Here is a 25,373-nt window from a genome sequence, read left to right on the forward strand (position 1 = left end):
AGCATACAGCCAAAGCTACCCAGGAGTTCATGAGAGCAAAAGGTGGAATATTCTGCAATGGCCAAGTCAATCACCAGATCTTAACCCAATTGAGCATGCATTTCACTTGCTCAAATCCAGACTTCAGACGGAAAGACCCACTAACAAGCAAGACCTGAAGGCTGCGGCTGTAAAGGCCTGGCAAAGCATTAAGAAGGAGGAAACCCAGCGTTTGGTGATGTCCATGGGTTCCAGACTTAAGGCAGTGATTGCCTCCAAAGGATTCGCAACAAAATACTGACAAAAAACTTTTTTGTTCGGGTTATGTTTATGTCCAATTACTTTTGAGCTCCTAAAATGAGGAGTGTTTGTAAACAAATGTGTACAATTCCTACATTTTCTATCACATATTTTTGTTCAACCCTTTAAATTAAACGTTACAATCTGCACTTGAATTCTGTTGTAGAGGTTTCATTTCAAATCCAATGCGGTGGCATGCAGAGCCCAACTCACAAATATTGTGTTACTGTCCAAATATTTCTGGCCCTAACTGTAGCTAAGCTTAGCATTGATGCTAATTTTTAGCACCAGAACGCTGGGTCCACACAGGGGCCCAGCGTGGACCGCCAGACCGCCAAAAGTGCGCACTTTGGCAGGCCCCGGTTAAATTCCTTCAGGAATTTTCTGGTTGACCTTTGTTGACCTTTTTTGATCTTTGCTGTGGTTCATCACAGAGGGTTCTGAATGATCAATAAACTACAAACTTAAATGACCTTATTCATTTTCCATAAACACCACAACAAACATCAAATAGGACAAATATATTGATTAAGTTTTAACAAATGGTTTCTGCCACGATGATTATGTGAAATAAAATGAATTATATCCCAGATTCAGAAGATTTTCCTTTACTTTAACAGAGCTCTTTGGTTCCTCCTATCAGTCTGCAGTTTCTCATATTGAGGTCAAAGTTCAGATCCACCAGAACTGACTGACAGCTGCTGACCTCAGGTTTGCAACCAGCTTTTGATTGAGAAACCAGTAACCTACTGAAACCAGTAACCTACTGAAACCAGTAACCTGCTGAAACCAGTAACCTACTGAAACCAGTAACCTGCTGAAACCAGTAACCTGCTGAAACCAGTAACCTACTGAAACCAGTAACCTGCTGGAACCAGTAACCTGCTGAAACCAGTAACCTACTGAAACCAGTAACCTGCTGAAACCAGTAACCTATTGAAACCAGTAACCTACTGAAACCAGTAACCTGCTGAAACCAGTAACCTACTGAAACCAGTAACCTACTGAAACCAGTAACCTGCTGAAACCAGTAACCTATTGAAACCAGTAACCTACTGAAACCAGTAACCTGCTGAAACCAGTAACCTACTGAAACCAGTAACCTACTGAACCAGTAACCTGCTGAAACCAGTAACCTACTGAAACCAGTAACCTGCTGGAACCAGTAACCTGCTGAAACCAGTAACCTATTGAAACCAGTAACCTGCTGAAACCCTGAAACTGCTTAAACCAGTAACCTACTGAAACCAGTAACCTGTTGAAACCAGTAACCTACTGAAACCAGTAACCTACTGAAACCAGTAACCTGCTGAAACCAGTAAGCTACTGAAACCAGTAACCTACTGAAACCAGTAACCTGCTGAAACCAGTAACCTACTGAAACCAGTAACCTACTGAAACCAGTAACCTGCTGAAACCAGTAAGCTACTGAAACCAGTAACCTGCTGAAACCAGTAACCTGCTGAAACCAGTAACCTGCTGAAACCAGTAAGCTACTGAAACCAGTAACCTGCTGAAACCAGTAACCTGTTGAAACCAGTAACCTGCTGAAACCAGTAACCTGCTGAAACCAGTAAGCTACTGAAACCAGTAACCTGCTGGAACCAGTAACCTGTTGAAACCAGTAACCTACTGAAACCAGTAACCTGCTGAAACCAGTAACCTACTGAAACCAGTAACCTGCTGAAACCAGTAACTTACTGAAACCAGTAACCTGTTGAAACCAGTAACCTGCTGAAACCAGTAACCTGTTGAAACCAGTAACCTGCTGAAACCAGTAACCTGTTGAAACCAGTAACCTGCTGAAACCAGTAACCTGTTGAAACCAGTAACCTGTTGAAACCAGTAACCTGCTGAAACCAGTAACCTGCTGAAACCAGTAACCTGTTTAAACCAGTAACCTGCTGAAACCAGTAACCTACTGAAACCAGTAACCTACTGAAACCAGTAACCTGCTGAAACCAGTAACCTGCTGGAACCAGTAACCTGCTGAAACCAGTAACCTACTGAAACCAGTAACCTGCTGAAACCAGTAACCTGCTGAAACCAGTAACCTGCTGAAACCAGTAACCTGCTGATACCAGTAACCTGTTGAAACCAGTAACCTGCTGAAACCAGTAACCTACTGAAACCAGTAACCTGCTGGAACCAGTAACCTGCTGAAACCAGTAACCTACTGAAACCAGTAACCTGGTGAAACCAGTAACCTACTGAAACCAGTAACCTGTTGAAACCAGTAAGCTGCTGGAACCAGTAACCTGCTGGACCCAGTAACCTGTTGAAACCAGTAACCTGTTGAAACCAGTAACCTACTGAAACCAGTAACCTGTTGAAACCAGTAACCTGTTGAAACCAGTAACCTACTGAAACCAGTAACCTGTTGAAACCAGTAACCTACTGAAACCAGTAACCTGCTGGAACCAGTAACCTGGTGAAACCAGTAACCTACTGAAACCAGTAACCTGTTGAAACCAGTAAGCTGCTGGAACCAGTAACCTGCTGGAACCAGTAACCTGTTGAAACCAGTAACCTGTTGAAACCAGTAACCTGTTGAAACCAGTAACCTGTTGAAACCAGTAACCTGTTGAAACCAGTAACCTACTGGAACCAGTAACCTGCTCCCAGTGCCAGAATCTCACTGAGGAAGAAACTGCATCAGGTTTTCTATCAGGTTATAATTTCTGATAGAACTGATGGATATTTGCATAGAAACGAGTCAATAGGGTTTCATTTGCGGTTTCGATGTCATGAGGCGGATCTCAGCAGCTGCTGGGAGGAAAACTGGATGTTGGTGTCGGACGGTTTGAAACACCTGCAGGTTTTTGTCTGCTAGTTTCTCTCGGGTTTTGAAAATCGGCTGACAGATTAGAATGAGGAAATGAGGAGGGTCAATGGAGGTCACCAGAGTTGAGGTTTTTTCCATCCCGTGTCATCGATAGAAAGAGAAACATAAAGCTGATAAATTAAAACGAGGTCAATAACTTAATTTATCTCCGATTTATTGATTTATTGTTGATGGACAGACCTATTCCTCTGGTTTCTCCAGTGCCTTCTCCTCTCTGATCTGTGAAACCCAAGCTGGCCAGCTGAAACTTGCTTCATGTTCTGAGCTGTGATTGGACAGCCTGGGCCAGGGGGCGGGGCTAGAGCGAAGTGACTTTCTGTTGAGTGAATAAGGGAAACTGGGCCAGCCCTCACATGTTACTGGCTGCTGTCTTTACTAGGACCGTCAGAGCAGAACCAGGTAGAAATAAAGCCACCAGAACCAGGTCCGGTCTGCCTGAGTGGGCTGCTAACCGTTCTGACACGAGTCCTTCAGAGCTGTTGCAGAACGTGTGGATCAGAGGGAGCAGCTGGACTCAGAGTGGTCCTCCACGAGACATACACAGTCACATCATCATCAGAGTAGGCGGTCCTGGTCCCGGGCGGGTTGGCTGGATCGGACCAGACTGCTGCGAGTTTTCACACAGAATCAGCTGCTTCCCTGTCGAGTTCTGGTGGTTTCCGGGACGGTTCTGGTCCGGTAGCTCTCAGGCCAGGAGGCGTCTGCAGCAGAACCATGAAGCGTCTCATTGGGACTCTGCTGTTGGTGTCCGTCCTGCCGTCCCTCTGCAGCGTCTCTCTGCCTCCGGACACCGGAAGTGGCATGTCCTACCGTAAGTCTGCTGCTGTCCTCTGCACTGCTGGACACTGCAAACCGTCTCCACAATTATTTTTGCAGTGAAGGAAGCTGAAGTGAAACATCTGAACTCATTTCTGAGTGTGAAAAGCTGATAGCAGGAAGCTGCCACGCTTTGAGGCTTCAGCCAGAAACTGTGAGGTTTGATTATGATTTCTGTAAACAAGAAATGTTTACAGTATCTGACACCCGACTTTCAAACGCTTCAACAATTTTACTAGCAAATTATGACAGCAGCAAATTATGACAGAGCAGCAAATTATGACAGCAGCAAATTTTGACAGAATAGCAAATTATGACAGAGCAGCAAATTATGACAGAGCAGCAAATTATGACAGCAGCAAATTTTGACAGAGCAGCAAATTATGACAGCAGCAAATTTTGACAGAATAGCAAATTATGACAGAGCAGCATCTGCTGAGACAGAACATTGTCGATAAAAACCCAGTTAAAGCTGAGAGCAAAAACCTGTCAGTTTCAACTGGTGTCTCTTCTGGTCTCTGCAGGTCTACGAGCCTTCCGGGGTGACGACCAGGTGTAACTGACCACCCTAAAGGAGAAGCAGGTGGAGCAGATTCAGGCTTCTACCACCAACCTGGTGCTGCCTATCATCTACCTGTCGACCTTCTGCTCGGTCTGCCCACCAACCTGTTGGCTCTATGGATTCTCGTGTTCTGGACCAAACGTCGGCCGTCGACTACCCTGCTCATCAACTTGTGTGGGTGGTGATGCCAGCCGCCATGTGCCTTTGCTGCTGTCCCGGCAGACTTACCCTCTGGACAAACCCACATCACCACCTGCCATGACGCGCTGCCCGAGAGCGTACAGGAGAAACTACTTCCTGCCGTACTTTGCCACACTGTTCACCACCTGTTTCCTGCTGCCCTTCATCATCATGATGTTCTGCCACAGCGCCATACTGCGCACCCTACTGGCTGAAGGCAGGAAGTACGCTCACGCCATCTGGGTGACGGTCTGATGATGGTGGTGTTCATGGTGTCCCTGCTGCCCTGTAAAGTCCTCCTGATCCTGACCTACAGCGACAGCTGGCCGGACGGTGAGAAGCTGTACGTCTACTACATGATGAGCCTGGCCAACAGCACCTTCAACAGCTGCTCTTCCACCCTACATCCTCTACTTTGTCTCTCCAGATTTCAGAGAAAGGACCAGGAACGCTCTGTGCGCCTCCATGACATGGAGGACAAACCGTCCTCCTTGCCAGCGGGACAGAGGTCAAAGGTCACTCTGCGGCCATGGCAAGTGTAGAGGGGACGCCTGACCCAGCAGCCAGAGTCAACATGATGACAACGCCGTCAGCTGATGCTGGTTAATGTCAGCAGCAGCTGGACGCGCTGGGCCTCCACATTCTCCTGTCAAGTAAATGAAATAGTTATTATATTTTTATTATTGAACCGTCTTTACTATAAACAAAACTGGAGAAGAAATGTTCTCTGTGTGAAAACATTTTGTACGTAGCAGTGGAAGCTACATGCTTGGCTTTGACCAGAAGCTCCCAGTGACTCAATAAAAATGTTCATATTATGGAAAAACAACATGAAGATGGAACTAGATTCATATTGTAACCTTGAGTTTATTTTGTATTATTATTTACTTTTATCACATAATAGTACATTACGCTGTACTTTCACAGTATTATTGTATTTCTGTCGTCCTTTCTCTGTAATTATTGTATATATTCATTGTCTTCATGTTTATCTGAGGTGAATATTTTTCTGTCCTTCATTTTCTACACATCAGTAAGTTATTGTAAAAGATCTGCAAATATAAGATGTGACATGGTGGACATGTGTTTATGTTACTGGAAATGAAAGGTCCTGCCTGATCCGCTGCGTGTGGCCCGGTGCATCATGGGACGCTGCTGTGGTTGAGTCGGGTTCAGGACTGGACGCTGCGGGTCGCGTGTCTCGCTCTTAAACTGAAATAACAGCAGAATACAACAGAACAGTTTCCTCTCAGAACCGGACCGGTTCTGAGAGGAAACAGAACCAGCAGGAACCAGGAACCTGTTCTCTAAACAGAACCAGTAGGAACCAGGAACCTGTTCTCTTAACAGAACCAGCAGGAACCAGGAACCTGTTCTCTGAACAGAACCAGTAGGAACCAGGAACCTGTTCTCTGAACAGAACCAGTAGGAACCAGGAACCTGTTCTCTGAACAGAACCAGCAGGAACCAGGAACCTTCTCTGAACAGAACCAGTAGGAACCAGGAACCTGTTCTCTGAACAGAACCAGTAGGAACCAGGAACCTGTTCTCTGAACAGAACCAGCAGGAACCAGGAACCTGTTCTCTGAACAGAACCAGCAGGAACCAGGAACCTGTTCTCTAAACAGAACCAGCAGGAACCAGGAACCTGTTCTCTGAACAGAACCAGCAGGAACCAGGAACCTGTTCTCTGAACAGAAACCAGCAGGAACCAGGAACCTGTTCTCTGAACAGAACCAGTAGGAACCAGGAACCTGTTCTCTGAACAGAACCAGCAGGAACCAGGAACCTGTTCTCTGAACAGAACCAGCAGGAACCAGGAACCTGTTCTCTAAACAGAACCAGCAGGAACCAGGAACCTGTTCTCTGAACAGAACCAGCAGGAACCAGGAACCTGTTTCTCTGAACAGAACCAGCAGGAACCAGGAACCTGTTCTCTGAACAGAACCAGTAGGAACAGGAACCTGTTCTCTTAACAGAACCAGCAGGAACCAGGAACCTGTTCTCTGAACAGAACCAGCAGGAACCAGGAACCTGTTCTCTAAACAGAACCAGCAGGAACAGGAACCTGTTCTCTGAACAGAACCAGCAGGAACCAGGAACCTGTTCTCTGAACAGAACCAGCAGGAACTAGGAACCTGTTCTCTAAACAGAACCAGCAGGAACCAGGAACCTGTTCTCTGAACAGAACCAGCAGGAACCAGGAACCTGTTCTCTGAACAGAACCAGCAGGAACCAGGAACCTGTTCTCTGAACAGAACCAGCAGGAACCAGGAACCTGTTCTCTTAACAGAACCAGCAGGAACCAGGAACCTGTTCTCTGAACAGAACCAGTAGGAACCAGGAACCTGTTCTCTGAACAGAACCAGTAGGAACCAGGAACCTGTTCTCTTAACAGAACCAGCAGGAACCAGGAACCTGTTCTCTGAACAGAACCAGCAGGAACCAGGAACCTGTTCTCTAAACAGAACCAGCAGGAACCAGGAACCTGTTCTCTGAACAGAACCAGCAGGAACCAGGAACCTGTTCTCTGAACAGAACCAGTAGGAACCAGGAACCTGTTCTCTGAACAGAACCAGCAGGAACCAGGAACCTGTTCTCTAAACAGAACCAGCAGGAACCAGGAACCTGTTCTCTGAACAGAACCAGCAGGAACCAGGAACCTGTTCTCTGAACAGAACCAGCAGGAACCAGGAACCTGTTCTCTGAACAGAACCAGTAGGAACCAGGAACCTGTTCTCTTAACAGAACCAGCAGGAACCAGGAACCTGTTCTCTGAACAGAACCAGCAGAACCAGGAACCTGTTCTCTGAACAGAACCAGCAGAACCAGGAACCTGTTCTCTGAACAGAACCAGCAGGAACCAGGAACCTGTTCTCTAAACAGAACCAGCAGGAACCAGGAACCTGTTCTCTAAACAGAACCAGTTGGAACCAGGAACCTGTTCTCTGAACAGAACCAGCAGGAACCAGGAACCTGTTCTCTGAACAGAACCAGCAGGAACCAGGAACCTGTTCTCTGAACAGAACCAGCAGGAACCAGGAACCTGTTCTCTGAACAGAACCAGTAGGAACCAGGAACCTGTTCTCTTAACAGAACCAGCAGGAACCAGGAACCTGTTCTCTAACAGAACCAGCAGGAACCAGGAACCTGTTCTCTGAACAGAACCAGCAGGAACCAGGAACCTGTTCTCTGAACAGAACCAGCAGGAACCAGGAACCTGTTCTCTTAACAGAACCAGTAGGAACCAGGAACCTGTTCTCTAAACAGAACCAGTAGGAACCAGGAACCTGTTCTCTTAACAGAACCAGCAGGAACCAGGAACCTGTTCTCTGAACAGAACCAGCAGGAACCAGGAACCTGTTCTCTTAACAGAACCAGCAGGAACCAGGAACCTGTTCTCTAAACAGAACCAGTTGGAACCAGGAACCTGTTCTCTGAACAGAACCAGCAGGAACCAGGAACCTGTTCTCTTAACAGAACCAGCAGGAACCAGGAACCTGTTCTCTAAACAGAACCAGCAGGAACCAGGAACCTGTTCTCTAAACAGAACCAGCAGGAACCAGGAACCTGTTCTCTAAACAGAACCAGTAGGAACCAGGAACCTGTTCTCTGAACAGAACCAGCAGGAACAGCTTATAACATGTAATCTAACACGTTACCGTTTACAGTCCAGTAATCAGATTACAGTTATGAAGTTACTGTGTGTTAATATTTATAATTGTTAGTAAACATATTGTTGCTTTCTTCTTCTTGCTTGGAGAGTTGAGACACAAACGATGGAGGGAAAACAAAGATGCACATTTTCTACCTTTTCATTGAATAATCAAATTACTTTCCAAGGTAACTTTGCCGTCCCTGTAATATATAACTAGAATATATTAGATGTGTGTTTCTGTCTTATGATCGCAAGGTGATGATTCTCTTGAACAAAATGGCTCCCGTCTTTAATCAGCATCATTCCAGGATGAACACCAAACTTCATCTTTTGCCAGATAAATATTCTGGTAGCTTCTGCCAGATTTTGATAGATTTTATTGATCGAAATACATTTGATTATTGGTCAAAAGTGCATTGTTATCAGTTGACAGGAAGTTGAGCTGATTCTGCCTCTCGTAAAGTAAAAAACAGAATAAATGGGACTCAGTTCAGCAGTTTGACCAACAAAAATAAAGTCTAAAAGTAAGTTTTGTTCTTGAACAACCGTCTCCATCAGGGCAACATTTCAGAAAGTGAACTAAAAATAATCTGTTTCATCATATAGAAGTTTTACAACTGATTTTCAGATTTATACATTATTATGCATCTCCACTGTTTACTGCGTAATCCATTTCTTTTCACTCGTTTATTTTAAAACGTCTCCTGTTCATGTCTAACATTACCTTTATAAATACAGTAGAAATAATGACAAAAACATTGAAAAGTTCAAAAACATTATTACATAGTTGATAACGGCTTTGTAATATTGTACACTAAAGGAATATTTAAGTATCTAGCTGTATTTTAAAAACCGCAATGGTTCAAACATATATGAACTATAATTTGTTGAGATTCTGGAGATCTGATCCAAACGTAAAGCTTCTTCAGAAACATGCATTTCATCTGCATTTCAAAGTTTTTACTCCATATAATCATCTGCAGTGAAACGGATCAATCAGTTCGTTTCTGCACATCTCTCAGAACCAAAGAACAGGTTCTGCCCAGAATCTGAATTAAGGACGGTCCAGAACAGAACATCTGCAGTAAAGCAGAACCACATTTAACTGGGAAATTCCCAGTTCAACCACAGCTTTTGTTTCCCAGAGAGAAAAGCTCCACTGGACCCCCGGGTCGGTCTGTGTGGGAGAAACTGCGACCGGTTCCAGCTGTCAGCTGACTGCCTTTCAAAATGGCCGCTCCTGCATCAGCAGCAGGAAGCTGCTCTACATGTCGCCATGTTGGAAACTTCTCCTGACGTCAAACGCAGATCCGGTTCCCAACGTCGCGTCAGGCTGTAGGTTTGGAGCGGTACCACACCAGAACCGAACCTCCACTGAGGTCGGACGGTGTCCGAACCTGGACTTCATCCGAGCCAACAGCGCCTCCTGCTGACAGCTCAGTTCCTCTGCAGCCACCAGTTTAAAACTTAACTGGTTTGAACTGGTTTGAACCAGTCCCGCCTCATCATCTAGATAGGGGGAGTTCAAACTTTTTGAGACCAAGATCTACTTTTTCTCTCACCAGCCGGCTGAGATCTACCTCATGACATGAAGACATAGAAATTATAAATGAAACCCTATTGACTCATTTTCTATGCAAATATCCATCAGTTTTATCAGAAATGATAAAGTGATAGAAATGATAATGCAGTTTCTTCCTCAGTGAGATTCTGACTCTGGGAGCAGGTTACTGGTTTCAGCAGGTTACTGGTTTCAGTAGGCTACTGGTTTCAGCAGGTTACTGGTTTCAGTAGGTTACTGGTTTCAGTAGGTTACTGGTTTCAGCAGGTTACTGGTTTCAATAGGTTACTGGTTTCAGCAGGTTACTGGTTTCAATAGGTTACTGGTTTCAGCAGGTTACTGGTTTCAGTAGGTTACTGGTTTCAGTAGGTTACTGGTTTCAGTAGGTTACTGGTTTCAGCAGGTTACTGGTTTCAGTAGGTTACTGGTTTCAGCAGGTTACTGGTTTCAGTAGGTTACTGGTTTCAGTAGGTTACTGGTTTCTCAGTCAGAAGCTGGTTGTAAACCTGAGGCCAGCAGCTGTCAGTCAGTTCTGGTGGATCTGAAATTTGGTTTGATGACGTCAATATGAGAAACTGCAGACTGATGGGAGGAAGCAAAGAGCTCTGCAGAGGGAAAGGCAAATCTGCTGAATTTGGGATATAATTAATGTAATTTGACACAATTATTGTGGTAGAAGCCATTTGTTTGTTAAAACTTAATCAAATATATTTGTCCTATTTGATGTTGGTTGTGACGTTTACTGCAAACGAACGAGGTCATCAGTCCAAGTCTGTCGTTTATTGAATGTTCAGAAACTCCAGCGGCTGTGATGAACCACAGCGAAGGAAAACAAAGTAGAATAACCTGAACAGGTGATCAACTCAGAACCACTCGCACCTTTTTACTCTTTTTCTCTCTTTATTGTTAAGCACACCCGTTGCTGTGGCAACCGCCTGCGCCCCGCAAGCCGAGCAAAGATTACGTTAAAAATGTTCAGTCCGTTACGATATCAGGTTTCAGGCTTTATTATTATTTAATGAAGCTACAAACGTTTTGGATCTTAGTGAATATTTTGAAAAGTCTGTCAGAAGAGGAAGTGCTGCTCTCAGCGTCCTGCAGAGATCCACTCAAAACCTGATGCAGATCGACCGGTAGATCGCGATCGACGTATTGAGCACCCCTGATCTGGATAAACTCAGGCTAACATGGATGTTATCCAGGCTTTGGACCGGTTCTAAAGGCAGACTGGAGCTTTAAAACTGGGACATCACACCGTCTGCTTCCCTCAGGTCCACGGAACCTGCTGACCCGCCGGCAGCTGGACGGCTGAGCCCAAACACTTCATGGTTTATGTGCAGCTCACTGAGACGGGTCGCATGAAATGTTTATTGGAAACGATGAGACGACAGATTACAGGTAAAAAACATGATTTGTGTCCTGCTAATACCGGGCCGGTCCATGGGGAACCGGGCCGGTCCATGGGGAACCGGGTCGGTCCATGGGGAACCGGGCCGGTCCATGTGGAACCGGGCCGGTCTGTCATAGGAATGAATCAGATCCTTCATTTCTATGAAGGATCTGATTCAGTTCATTTCACTTCATGATAAAACTAAGAGTCACTTTGGCCTCTGGACTCAATGGTCTATTGCACTGAGATATTTACACAGCTGGAAGCTTCATCATCATCATCATCATCATTGTGAACCGCTAGTGGAACGTCAGACTGTCTTTGGACAGGAACCAGAACCTGTCAGAAGCAGCTGATTGTCTGCGGCAGCTGGTTGGTCCTGACCAGAGTCCAAAGTTCAGACCACAAGAACTGACGGCGATCAGTTCAGATCAGCGGAACCAACAGTCAGAACTTGGGACCGGAGGTTCTGGAGTATAACCGTTTCACACTCAAAGATATAAACATGTAGTTGACTTTAAGTTCTTTTGGACCAGAGCCAAGGCCTCAACAGAACCACTTCCTGGTCCTCTGGCCAGTCTGTTACCATGAAGACCTGCTCATCTGGGCGCAGCAGGGTCCATGTAGTACACATTGACCAGGTGGCGGTTCAGGTGGCGCCGGTACTGCGGTCTCCAGGGGGAACGTGCGGTCACAGAAGATGCACGTGTGGCTCTTGAGTTCGGTGGGTGTGGGAATCTCCTCGGTGGGCGTCTCCGGATCATTGGCCAGCTTTCCCGGAGCAGCACCTGTACCGTTGAGGCCAGAGTCGTCACTGCCTTCTGAGGCACTGTCGCTGATGTCACTTCCTCCCTCGTGGCTGCTGTGGATCCCCTCGTCGTCCTCGGCGTCAGCCGGTCTGCCACGCTGGCCAGGAAGGAGGAGGCGAGGCGGCACCGATGGCTTGATGAAGGTGGGATGGGAACCTTCCGTCTTCTCTGATGGTCTGCTGGGAGGACCATCTGGTTCTGGTTGGGTCAACCCATCTGTGGAGAAAGCCATTTCACCACAACCAGTTGGCTGAACAGAACCCTTCATAGCCTGTAAGGATGGACTGCTTTCAGAGATCGATCCATCTGGCTTTGGACCGACTGCTGAGGTCTTCCTGGTGGAGGTCCTGGTCTTTTTCTGCTTGGATGTTGCCTCTTTGATGGTCTTTTCAGTCGGACTTGGCTCGTTGGTACTATTCGAAGATGTTTTGGACAGCAGCTTCTTGGCAATGGGAGCTTTCAGGCACTTTTTCTTGGAGGGCTCTTGGGATAGATCCAGAATCTGTCCTGCTTTCCTTTTAGTGGGCTTTTCTTTGACCCACTGTCCTTTCTGGCTCTTCTCAGGACTGATGGGTTTCTGTGTCTCAGCTTGTTCTGGAGTCTTTAAGGTTTCAGACTTTCGATTTTTGCTGAGGCTTTTCTTGCTCTCCTTAAGGGAGCTCACATTCAAGTCTTTGTCTTTACATAACTGCTGGTCAGAACTCTTTGGATCAGACTGGTCTTTCTGGGAAGCAGGTCCCACCAGTAGTTTTTCCTGGGATGTAGGTTCTGGTAGATCCTGGGAAACTGGTTTTGCAGTGAGAATTTTCCTCACTCGTCTCTTCACTTTGACATCAGCACTCCCAGCAGCAGTCTGGACTTCTTTACCGTCCCTGTTCTCCACAGGATTCTCCTTGACCTTCTTTTGCCTGGTCGAGACTTTCTTTTCAGCTTCCTTTGCCTTCACAGGTCTCTCCTTCTCAGTCAAGGAGTTGCGTTTCCTTGCAGCCTTATCGGGAATCTCGCTTAGCTGTGGCGGTGTGATGCTGGGTCTGCTGCTACTCCTGATGGACAGATTGATGGGGCTCGAGTCGTCTTCCTCGTCCACATCGTCCTCTGTGGCGGGGAGTCATCCAGCTTGGCTGCCTTTAACTCCGACTTGTCGTCTGCACCGTCCGGACCGGGTTTCTTCACTCGCAGCTTGACTTTGGACACATCCAGGTCCACGTTGCAGCCGGAGTGCCGGGACTTGATGTGGTACTGCAGGTTGCACTTCTTGGAAGCGGCGTACTTGCAGAGCGGGCAGAGGAACTGCCGCGGGTTCAGGTGCAGCTCCACATGCTTCTTAAAGTTACTGCGGTCGGCCGTCTTGTACTCGCAGTAGGGGCAGGACAGAGGCTTGGGACCATTGTGGACCTGCCGGGCGTGACGGGTCACCTCATGCTGATTGGCTGCCAGGTAGCTGCAGCTTTCACACTTGAAGGGACGTTCACCTGCACAGGGGAGGAGACGTTAGAGAGCCAAAGCTGGAGAGGAGTTCATGCAGCAGGTCAGGCTGGGTCTAACAGATCCGTAACACACTGGCTCTGTTTAGCAACCAGGTTCTGATCAGCCCAGACTGGACTCTGGTGCAGAACTTCCCCTGGACATCCTGCAGAGATCCATCACACTCATTTCCTGCTCTTTGATATTTCTAACCTACTGAGAACTGAAACAGGTTCATTCATGCAGGAGTTTATGTTCAGAGCACACACACACACACACACACACACACACACACACACACACACACACACACACACACACACACACACACACACACACACACACACACACACACAGATCAGATTAGTTACCGTGTTAATCCATCAGGGCAGCGTCAGTGAGAACAAACAAATCAACAGTTAGTAGCAGAAAGACCATCATCATCTTGAACGGCTCCAGATTGGTTCCCTGCACTGGTCCAACTGGTGTTCCTAGTGGTTTCTGTTTCAGCTTCTCAGATCCAGTGCAACATCTAAAACCAGGGGGCTCTAACCAGCAACTTATTGCCAGAAGTCTGAAACTGGCTGATCATAAAGTCCTGGTACCAGTCAACCCATGGGCCAGTACTGGCAGGATCCCTGTTGTTTTAAGGAGGACCCAACATTTGGTTGTAACAACAGACTTTTCTTGAGAAACATTTATTTCAGAAGTGAATCCAATATCACACAGGTACTGCCATGTTGCTTAAGATCCTGGCAACACGTTAGCACCTACCAACAGTGTTTGGTTCTGCCGATGGCTTTACTCATGCTAAAGCTGTTAGCTCTAGTAGTTAATGTAGTAAATGTAGCTGGTTTCAGCAAAAGTCTTGCGTATAACTTTGAGGCAGTTTTGTCTCCCTCCAAATGTTCGCCCCCTCCCCCTCCCGCCTCCAACAACTGAACCTCTTGTGTTTATAGAGCCGCGTCTGGCAGAACCTACTCAAATTATTGGCCAGAATGCATTGCATAGGCGGAAAAATTGGGCCCTCAGTAGGTGAAAAATATAGTAAAAATATACAATTTGTTCGTATCACAAACTTCTTTTGGGTAAATAGAACAATTGCACCATAATTAAACAAACTATGGACGGAGTGAGGAGTTCTGGGCCTGTTACCTGGAGAGAAGGTGGAGCTAAATGTCTTCAACTGAACGACACAACAACCAGAAGAGCTACTTGGTAAAAGTGAAACATTACAACAGTGGTTCTTCAGCAGAGCCTCTGCTGGACGTAAAGACGCTATTTAAACATGTCGAGCAAAAGCAGGAAGTGGTCGGACGAATATGTACAACATGGATGGATGTGTATCAGGGAACGCGATGGGAGTCAGAGCCCCATCTGCATGATGAGCAACTCCAAGTTGAGCAACTCCAAGTTGAGCAACTCCAGTCTCCACCGGCAACACTGAGGAAACACTTCTTGAAGCTGCGTGGAGACGGGAAAGTAAAAAAGTATTTTGTGGATTCAAAACCACAAAAAACAAAAACAAGTTGGCTTCAAAGTTTTAAAAATTAAAATGTCCAATTCTTTAAAAACTCCAAATATATTTTTAATCAGTAAAAAAGCAAAAAAGGATTTCTGGGGGCCGAAATATTTTTTATGTTGGTTTTGTTCTTTGAGCAAGGTGATGTTCATGCACGGCTCATTTTGTGCACCAAAAAGCAAATATCTATGTCCTGAACTTGGCAAATAATCCTATTTTATTGATCTCTAAAGAAGGGTTCAGAGAATGAAAGTCAAAGGTTAAGAACCTCTGGGTTAGAAGAAGCAGCTGAGGGTCAACTCCACTCAAACAGGACTGACTCAGGAGCCAATCAGCACCTGTCCCCTTCTGTCCCAAACTCACCTGAGTGAGTCCTCATATGGCGGGTCAGGTGAGTCTTCTGGGAGCTCGAGTAGTCGCAGTAAAGACACTGGAATGGACGCACACCTGTTCACCAGAGACACAGCCTTCACATGACCCACCTGAGACAGGGACTAGATCAGAACAGACCAGGGACTGGACGGTACCTGTGTGGGTCCGAATGTGCTGGATGTAGTTGCTCTTGCGGTCGGAGAAGTAGGAACACTGGCTGCAGGTGTGCAATTTGCTGGGGAAGTGATTCCTCAGGTGCTTCCTCCAGTGGTACTGACTGACCGTGGTGTAGGCGCACAGAGTGCACTTAAACACCCTGCAGGCACACAGGTACACGCTCAGGTGACTCAGACAAACAGCCACAGGTGTTACCTTCAGAGCATGTTTGGTCTTCCTACCTGTGGTCGTCACCCTCCTTGCTGTGGTGCTTCAGGTGAGCGATGTAGTGGTCGTAGCGGTTGGTGTTGTAGCCGCAGCGCTCGCACCTGATCAGCCCTTTGGCATCTACGCCGGTGGCCACGTCCTCCCCGCCAGGCTCCGCCTCCCCGCCAGGCTCCGCCTCCCTGCCTGCCGAAGCCTCCCGTGACTCCGCCTCCTTGGCTTTGCTCTTGCTCCGCCCCTCCACCTGGTGCACCACCATCATCTTGTTGATGCTGTGTGTGCTCAGGTGCTCTACGAACTCCTGCTCGTTCTGGCCCTGGAAGTGGCACGGCTTGCAGCAGAACGGCTTCTTCTTCTGGGCACTGTCCGTCAGCCCTTTGACTCCAGGTTGGGGTGAAATGGTGGAAAGGCGGGGCTTAGTGGATGGGGGCTGTTTCTTAGAGGGGTGGTTCTCCTCATCCTCTCTGCTGCCGCCAATGGCGACGGTCTGGGCGGCCGGGTTCGGGGACTCTGGGTACTCCACGATGCACACCTCGCGGTGGTTGTGGTTGTCGTAGCTGTACCTGCACACAAACCAGGTGAGTTAGAGACAAGTAATGTGCTAGGAGCAGGAAGTGACCCTCACCGACTGCTGACCTGATGACGCCCTCGTCTTCACTGTCAGAGTAGCCGCATCCCACCGTTTTCAGCTCCATCATCTCCTTCTCGTCAGCCGTGCTGCCGCCGTCGCCGCCCTCCGCCGCCGTCACCGCCGCCACGTTAGCCAGCATCACCAGCTGAGGGGCGGGCGGCGTGTTCCGGGGCAGGTCGCTGAGGCCCGGCCCGTCCTCCGCCAGAGAGACGCCCACAGGAAACGTCCCAGCTGAGAACATGGTCTGAGTCGCCATCACGACCAGTCGGTGATGGTGGAGCGACAGAACTCTACGGTTCTGAAGGCTCACCGGGTTTCAGCGCCAAGGCTGGTGAGACAGAAACATTCAGAGCTTCTGTCACAACCAGGAGAGCTGATGATGACGTGACGGTCAAACGCAGCTCCACAACAAACTGTCCCACAAATTACTGAGATAAATGATCTCAAAATTGTCATTTTGAGATCATTTCCAACTAATATGCAAGTTTTTCCTCACAAAGGTCAATAAAGCTGTAATTTCTAAAGAGCTTTTACAGCTGCGGTATATAACTACTACAAAATATTTTTTTATGCATTTGTGGATAAAAAAAAGTATAATATGAGACAGTCTGTAAAAAAAGCTTCTCCCAGTACGACCGAGACACAAGCAGTCAGAGCCAGGGGGCAGGTCTTAGCGCTGTCAATCACGCCTGTATGCGCCCCACTCATCTCTCTTCCCTTGCTCTCTGCGAATACTGAGCCTAGTTAGCTTACCCTCTTATGATGGCAGCAGCAGCAAGTACATGAGGTTGACTGGCAGCACTAAGCCCGTCCTTCTGGCTCTGATTGGTGGTTTTGGTGCATATCTTCAGGCACACCACCTCAGATGATCTGTCTCATAACAAACTGTAACAACACGGTCATAATTATACCTAAAAATAATTTTTTTTACATAAAAATTACATACTGCAGCCTTAACACGGCAACTGGAAGATGTTTTAAACATCCAAAAGATGTTTAAAATTATAAATAAAGTTGAAATAAATCCTGCAAACAATCAAAAACATTGAATAAAATAGATTATGAAGTTTCTCTAAACAAAAAATATTATTTATTGGTTTCAGACCGGAAAAAACCGCAAAGCTGCTAGTTATTAAAAAGTGAACGCAGTGACGTCCATCGGTGACGTCATCTGAGGCCGTCGGCCATTTTGGAGGACCACAGTCAGCGCCTCAGAAAACTTCAGGGGGGAAAAGTTCTGTTTAATCCGCAAAAAGTTCTGGTACAACGAGCTAAAGTTCGGACCTGCAAAATCACATCTGCCATAATTTATTTTAATCTTACAAACATCAAAACCCAAACAGAACAGAACTTTTCATCCGGTTCTGAAGTCGGTGTCTGATTCCCAGCTGTAGTAAAGGGCTGTTCCACTGTTTTTAGAGAACTTGGACCACACAGAATAAGTTCTGATTGATATTCAGGAACGGTTCTGATCCGGACAGGGTGATCGGAGTTCCTACCATGACCTTTAACCTTCATTTTGTACAAATAAAGAACATAAGCAGGTGACATCAGCTCCTCTTGGGTTGAACTCCTCAGGTTTCTGAAGTTCTGGAAACTGGGGACCCGGACAGGAATGAAAGGTTCCGGAGGTTTTATATTTGCATATTTTAAAACAATTTGTCAAAAAGCTATTTATTTTTATTCGATTTCGCCTTTCTAACCAAATGCGATCGGAACCAGGTTTAAATCCCCACCAGGCCAACCGGACTGGATCAGAACACAAACTTTAAAGGTTTCTGCACGCAATGATCCGGAAAAACTCGGATTTTTCTGGAACTAAAAAGCTTTTTCTTTCGGAGCCACATTGTGGACCTGGTTCTGATTTAAGGCGGTGCTACGATTCACACGCTAACTTCTGGTCACACACTTTCCCTGAGTTCGGGACCCAGAACCGAACTTCCCCGGGTTTGATCTAAGTGTTGTGGAGTTGCGGTCCGAGTGTGGTTCCGAGGCTCGGAGCCTGACCCGGACCTGGCCCGGACCTGGCCCGGGACGGAGTGTTAGCCATGGTCCTGATCAGCCCCCGGACAGCGCCTCTGTGCTCCACCTCACCGCCTCCATTTTCCCCGAACTGCTCTAACTTTCTCCGGCTGTAAACCCGCACAGCCACGGAACCGAACCGCTCCCGGCCCCGCAAGCCCTCCGACACATTCCCTGCTCCTCACCTCCGAACTTCCAGAGACTTTCCTGGAGACTTTACTGTTCTGGGAAGGTTTTCCTTCGACGGACAGCGCTTTTAGAAAAATAGGCAGAAGTTTCCGCACATTCCTCTACAGTGACGTAGGGTCCTGACGTCAACGCGCAGCTCCGCAGGTTTGTAGTTTTCTGTGAAAATGTGCGAGTTTCATAGAACAAGATGGAGCAAGAACCTCAACGCAGAGGTTCTGGTTCTGGTTCTATTCAGGTTAAAGAGCTCAAAGCCGTGAATATGATTAAACCTGACCTGGAAAAGGTTTTGGATGGGTTCTGGTTCAGGTTCAGACCAGGTCTGGAACAATTTTACTACAATCTCTTTTTATTTATTAAGCGGATGAAAAACTTCAGAACCAGTGAGGGAAAAACTGAGTCCAACTCCTGATCAAATTGCCAGTAGAAGCTCCTTCACTTTCTGTCTGAGACCATCACTGGGGGTTCTGCTCATTCATCTGAAAACCTCATCAGGACTTTGACTAGGCCATTCTAATGTAGATTTGTTGCTGGGTTCAGATGATGGTTCTCATGATGACCTAGATTGGCCCGAGCTTCAGCTGATGGAAAGATGAAGACTTTGAATATCAGAGGAGATCCTGGTTCACGTCAAGCCCATATCACCATCCCTCCACCACCGTGCTTGGAAGCTGTATGGAATGCCTTTGACCTTCTAAGGGAGAACAGTCTCTCTAGAGCCTCATAGCTCCTGGATCACTGCTGATCCTCCCATCCTGATGAGGACCAGAGTCCTCCAGAGTCGAGACCATGAGAAACTGGTTCTGAACTGGACCCGGCAGAACCAGAAGGTGGTACTTTCTTCGTTTACCTGAATCTGTCTTCAGCGGATGTTAGTGGTGAGCTATTGTAAAGCACTTTATATTGCAGGTACTTCCGGCAGGTGATCTCCAGGAAGTGAGCTGCTGACGTCATGCCAGTCCTGCATGACATCATCATGCAGCACTGACGTACTTCTGCCAGAACTATCTGACCTGATCATTTCTTCTTGCTGATAATCACTGATAGTTAATAACTCTATGAATGCATGTTGTATGAATCCATAGAAAGGGCCACGCCCCTTCCGGAGCTGTCTTAGCGCAGACTCTCACCGGAAGTGGCTTCTGATTCTTTTCAGAATAAGATTATTCAGTTCAAATTAATCCCAACGCTTTTTCTAAATGCTGATGGCTGAAAGGATCTCCTGCAGAGGCCTATATTGCAGCCAAACTGGAAACGCTTCTGACTGAAGACACAAATGAAAAGGATGATCAGACTAAACATTGCGTGTTTTTTTTTGTTCATCTTTTGTATTTAGAACAACAGAAGATGTAAACTTTGACCCAGTTTCATCTTTGGTTTTAATTTAGCCCACTTTACCTTATTATTTATTGTGATTTATTTATGGTGGATACAGAAAGACAACCTTGGACTTTTATTGGATCTTTTTATAACTTTTGATTAAAGTTTTTACAGCGACTGTTGATCTGTTTTACGTTTGACTTCCTAAGGTCCAATTTTTATTTTGAAAAGCAGACCGGAAGTGTGAAGCATGATTTCGTCATCCGGATCCTTGTATTCGTCACACAGAGATCTGTAAAGTTCATGTGTCCGCTCTCAGCGTTTTGGACGGTACCGTTTCTGGGTCGCTCAGATTGTTGGTGTCCCTGAGGTTTTGGACGGAACTTTGGACCGTTCCTGGCGGTTTCCGAACCGCTTTCCCGACCTCTGGACAAGAATAGCAGGAAGCTAGCAGCTAGCTGGGCTCCATCGACTTTCTGCTCGAGTTCTGGTTCTGGTTCTGGTTCTGGGTTCTTCCTGGGTTTCTGTCCGAACTCTGCTGGAAAACCTGGAGTTGTGTCTCAGATGGAGGAAGATGGAATGTGAGAGCAGATAGCGGCGAAGCAGAACCCTTTCTGGACCCGGAACCGAGCCGTCAAGATGGCCACAGATTTCAGCCTGATCCACCGAACCTGCAAGCTGGTGGTTCTGCTCTGCTTCCTCCACATCTCCGTCACCGTTTTCTTCTACGTCCGAACCCTGGACATCCGGTTCTCCTTCGTCCAGAACCAGCAGTCCCACTCCAATCTGACCCGGCTCAGACACGGCTTGGTCCCGGCCAGCGGATCCGGAGCCGAACCGAAAGAGACCGCGACCCGGAGGGGGCAGGAGGTGGAGCGGCAGCCGGCCGAACCGGGTCAGAACACGACAGAGGAACCGGGGAAACCGCTGGAGAAATGTCCAGAAACATCTCCTCTGCTGGGTGAGTCCGGTTCGGCCAGGGTTTAGAAGCCATCTGGACCAGAACAGCCTGGATAGAATCAGATGGTTCCGGTCCACATGGTTTGGTACCAAAAGTTTGATATTGCTGTCAGGATGAGAAATGATCCAACAAGTCCAAGAACCAGAACCGAATGTTCTGAGATCCATCAGAACTAGCTCTGGTTCTGGTTCGGGGCGGGTCGTGGATCCATCCATGTGTATCAATAACATCCACTTGGATGATGTCATATGATCAATAACTGATCGATAATCATCTGAGGAGCCTCAGAGAGCCGGCTCCAGGTTCTGAACCCAAAGCAGGTTCTGGTTCTGTGTGGGAGTCCAGGTGGAAGTGGACTCACCTGTTCTACCTGCTCTGTGTGTCAGGAAGTCACTGGCAGTCAGCAGAGGTCACGTGACCTCCAGGAGAAACTCCCAGGTGAGCTGGAGGCATCCGTCTCCTAGACAACGCAGCGGCTCAGCTGATTGGTCCAGATCTGCCAGGTTCCGGTAAAGAACCTGAAGAGGCTGATGATGTCATAGCTTCCTGGACCTGAAGTTCTGCTGAAGCTTCAGTCACATGGGCTGGGTTGCCATGGAAACCAGGAGAAAGCTGTCGGCTAGAGAGGGTTAGCCTAAGCTAACGCTTATATAATGCAACAAAATGGGAGATGGAGGCCAAAGTGTTTGGTTTATCTATGAGTCATTGGATCATTTAATCAGTTAATAATCTTCCAGCACATTATTAAGAACTCTGCTCCGCGGCAGGCGGCAAACCTTTGGTACCAGAGCCGGTTCTGCTGGTCCGTTTGGGACGGAAACATCTGAGAACATGTTGGTCATTAATCATCATCAGTTCTGTAGAACCGAGCCGAAGATGGAGAACAACAAGTAGGCCGGCTCTGATTGGTCCATGTCAGCGTGGAATCAGTGTTCCCTTCACAGTCTCAGACAGCGTGGGAACTTTGAGTTTTTTCTGGATGTAAATGTGTCTGAAAAGTCACAGCTTCAGTTTCAGCTCTGAGTTAAATCCAGAACCTAAACGTATCTGCCGGGTTCTGCTGTAATCTCAGCTGCAGCTTCCAGCTGCGTCACCTCCCAGCAGGGGGTCAGAGGTCGAGCAGCTGCAGTGTGTTGATGCTGTGTCTCCGCCCGCAGTGGGCCCCCTCCGGGTGGAGTTCAACATCCCAGTGAGTCTGGAGCAGATCAAGAGGGACAACCCCAACATCCTTCCTGGCGGCCGGTTCCGACCCAAGGACTGCGTGGCGCTGCAGAAGGTTGCTGTCATCATCCCGTTCCGCAAGCGAGATGAACACCTCAAGTTCTGGCTCTACTACCTTCACCCAGTTCTGCAGAGGCAGCAGCTGGACTACGGAGTCTACGTCATCAACCAGGTGGGTCCAACAGAACCACAGAGATCCAAACAGAACCTCTGACTGGATTAGGTCAGGATTAAACCTGGATTACCTGCAGAGAGGGTGAAAATATATCAGCCTGATAAAATCGGTCAGTGTGGGACCTCACCTGGTCCAGGTGTTTTCAGAGGAGCCTGCACACAGCAGGGGAGGGGAGGGGCGGGGCCTGTATCCAGGTAACAGTAACATCACCTGCCTGGAGCGTTCAGGGAGCTGAATGCTCTGAGCTGCATGTTTTCCTACTGGCCTGTGGGCGGGGCTTGTCCACAGGTGAGCTGAGTGGAGCTCAGGTGAGCTCAGGACTCTGCATGCATGTGTTCACTCAGACTGAAGCAGAAATGAAACAGTAACCATGGTAACCAGGTGTTCCCTCTGCCACTGCTTTGACTCACTGTGTTCTTCTTCTGCTGCTTCCTCTCCTTCATCCCTCCTGTTTTAGCTCCTCCCCCTTCACCTGCCCCTCCCCTCTCTTTGCATGTCAGGCCTTTCTGACCAATGGCTGTGGTAAATGTGGAGCTGCTGAGACCCGCCTCTTCTTGGGCCAACAGCAGCAGGTGTTGCTAAGTGGTCGCTACGGTAATTCAGCTTTTTTCTTCTTCTCTGGTTTCTGTCTGCTGCCTGTTTCTGCCACCTGAACTCACCTGACAGGTAAACAACGACCTGAGCAGGTTCAGGTTTGATGGGTTACCTGTCCAGGTGAGACAGTGGGAGCTTTGTACTAACTCTTTTTCATATGACATCACAGGAAGTAGCTTTTTAAACATTTTAGCTCAGTTCAGTCTGAAGACTTGTTGCTGCATGACACAGCTGAGGGTTGCCACAGTAACCCTGTTAAGTGACGGGATCAGAAATCATCAGTCGTTCAACAAGCAGAACCGGGTCAAAACCTGGGCCGCCACCGGGAACATGAAAACAGCAGAACCAGAACCAATTTCCCTTCTTTCGTCCAAACCAGCTGGACGAAAACAAGACACGCCCCACAGGGACACGCCCCTCACACGGACACCCCCCCACATGGACACGCCCCCCACACGGACACGCCCCCACAGGGACACGCCCCCCACATGGACACGCCCCCGCAGGGACACAACCCCCACACGGACACAACCCCCACACGGACACGCCCCCACAGACACGCCCCCACAGGGACACGCCCCCACAGACACACCCCCACACGGACACGCCCCCGCAGGGACACAACCCCCACACGGACACAACCCCCACACGGACACGCCCCCACAGACACACCCCCACACGGACACGCCCCCACAGGGACACGCCTCCACAGACACGCCCCCACACGGACACGCCTCTCACACGGACACGCCCCCACACGGACACGCCCCCACAGGGACACGCCCCCACAGACACGCCCCCACACGGACACGCCTCTCACACGGACACGCCCCCCACACGGACACGCCCCCACAGGGACACGCCCCCCCCCCCACGGACACGCCCCCCACACATGCACACTGGTTAAACAGAAATAAATCATTCAGGCAGAGATGTTGACACATCACTACAAGCATCACATGTGTGGTGGAGTGGAACCGTTTGGGGGCGGGGCCTCTGTGGGACTTTTTTCTGAATGCATCACAAAAAACTAATTTAACTTTAATTTTAAAAAACAGACACCTCTGGATCTCAAACACTTGAAGGAAACAAATGTGGAAACAGAGTTAAAGTCTTTCTCGGTCAGAACTTTTGACCCAAAACAAACCAGAAGGTTCTGAACATCTCTGGACTTCAGGCAGTTCGCTGAAGATCTCAGGAGATTAAACACTCAACGCCGCTTCATCTTCTGATTCTGGCAACACTGGGTCAGCGGAAGACCCAACATGGGTCAGCATAGAACTTCTGGCTCATTTAGAGCTTTATGGGCCAACAGCAGGACTTTCAAATCTATTCTTTGACAACTAGGAAACCAGAGCAGTGAATGAAGACCCGGTTCTGATCTGTTTCCCAGTAGGCTTTTGGTCAGGATGATGGCACCCGATGGCTAGGCTCGGTTAGCTTCCTGCCAACATAAAGACGAGGTCCAGTTGGATGAGGAAACCGGTTCTGGCTGCAGATTGCTTCCTTCACGTTTTGGGGATAAATATCACTCTGGTCTCACATATCTGACCCGGTTCTGATCCGGGTCGGCCGGCCCGGTCCAGGTTTTCCTTAAACACAAGGCCCAGTCTGAAGGTTCTGCAGAACCTTTGAGATTGACTGGCAAATCTAGCTAAACCCAGTGGAACCAGTAGCACCTCTCCTGACCTGTGTGTGTGTGTGTGTGTGTGTGTGTGTGTGTGTGTGTGTGTGTGTGTGTGTGTGTGTGTGTGTGTGTGTGTGTGTCAGGACGGAGACGAGGTCTTTAACCGGGCCAAGCTGTTGAACGTGGGCTACATGGAGGCTCTGAAGGAGTACGACTACAACTGCTTCGTGTTCAGCGATGTGGACCTGATCCCCATGGACGACCGCAACACCTACAGGTGCTTCAGCCAGCCCAGACACCTGTCAGTGTCCATGGACAAGTTTGGCTTCAGGTGAGAGCTGCTGGGAGCACTGGGGTTACTGGTTGTATCTGGGTCATCGACCCTCTCCGGTTCTGGACCTTCACAGCCGTTCAGATCTGTTAGTGGACTCAAGCATTAGCCTTAGCATGCTTTTTTATATTTCCCATCGGCCACTTGCATTTAAGGATGTCTGCCATTTTTAAAGATGTCTGCCATTTTTGAGCTTTTTAAACCAGTTATTGTCTTAAAATGTTCCCATCTTCATGAGTTGAATGAACTTTATGTCTCATCTTTTCCTTGAAACTTAAAGTGATTAAATGCAGCAGAATCAGAGGATTATACTGTTGGCAAATCTCAGACCAGGAAGGAGAAACAGTCAACTCAATGGTTAGCGTTAGCATAGCTAATTTTTAAATGTTTAGTGTTATTGTAGCTAATATTGTTTAGCGATTTAGCGGTTACTGTACCCAACTGTTGGTTAGCTGGGCCCACCACT

General features: G+C 47.9%; 2 protein-coding genes and 1 pseudogene across 2 annotated transcripts in view; 2 read left to right on the top strand and 1 right to left on the bottom strand.

The window, feature by feature from the left end:
- Window positions 1-3,838: 3,838 nt before the first annotated feature.
- LOC129360627 (proteinase-activated receptor 4-like) lies at window positions 3,839-5,224 on the top strand (annotated as a pseudogene).
- A 6,031-nt stretch (window positions 5,225-11,255) lies between these two features.
- LOC129360292 (RE1-silencing transcription factor B-like) lies at window positions 11,256-18,802 on the bottom strand. The gene is given in 8 exon segments (XM_055030406.1): window positions 11,256-11,959; window positions 11,961-13,201; window positions 13,204-13,572; window positions 15,450-15,533; window positions 15,614-15,774; window positions 15,857-16,402; window positions 16,476-16,798; window positions 18,678-18,802. Coding segments are annotated over 7 exon segments (2,721 nt in total). The 5' UTR covers window positions 16,727-16,798; window positions 18,678-18,802; the 3' UTR covers window positions 11,256-11,890.
- A 1,437-nt stretch (window positions 18,803-20,239) lies between these two features.
- The window catches only part of LOC129360294 (beta-1,4-galactosyltransferase 1-like), a 10,096-nt gene continuing 4,962 nt past the window's right edge, over window positions 20,240-25,373 (top strand). Inside the window, 3 exon segments of the mRNA XM_055030408.1 lie at window positions 20,240-20,959; window positions 22,117-22,352; window positions 24,720-24,907. Of these exon segments, the coding sequence (XP_054886383.1) occupies window positions 20,638-20,959; window positions 22,117-22,352; window positions 24,720-24,907 (746 nt within the window). The 5' untranslated portion in view covers window positions 20,240-20,637.

This window comes from Poeciliopsis prolifica, unplaced genomic scaffold, assembly GCF_027474105.1.
Source record: "Poeciliopsis prolifica strain line A6 unplaced genomic scaffold, Auburn_PproV2 SCAFFOLD006, whole genome shotgun sequence".
Lineage (NCBI taxonomy): Eukaryota > Metazoa > Chordata > Actinopteri > Cyprinodontiformes > Poeciliidae > Poeciliopsis > Poeciliopsis prolifica.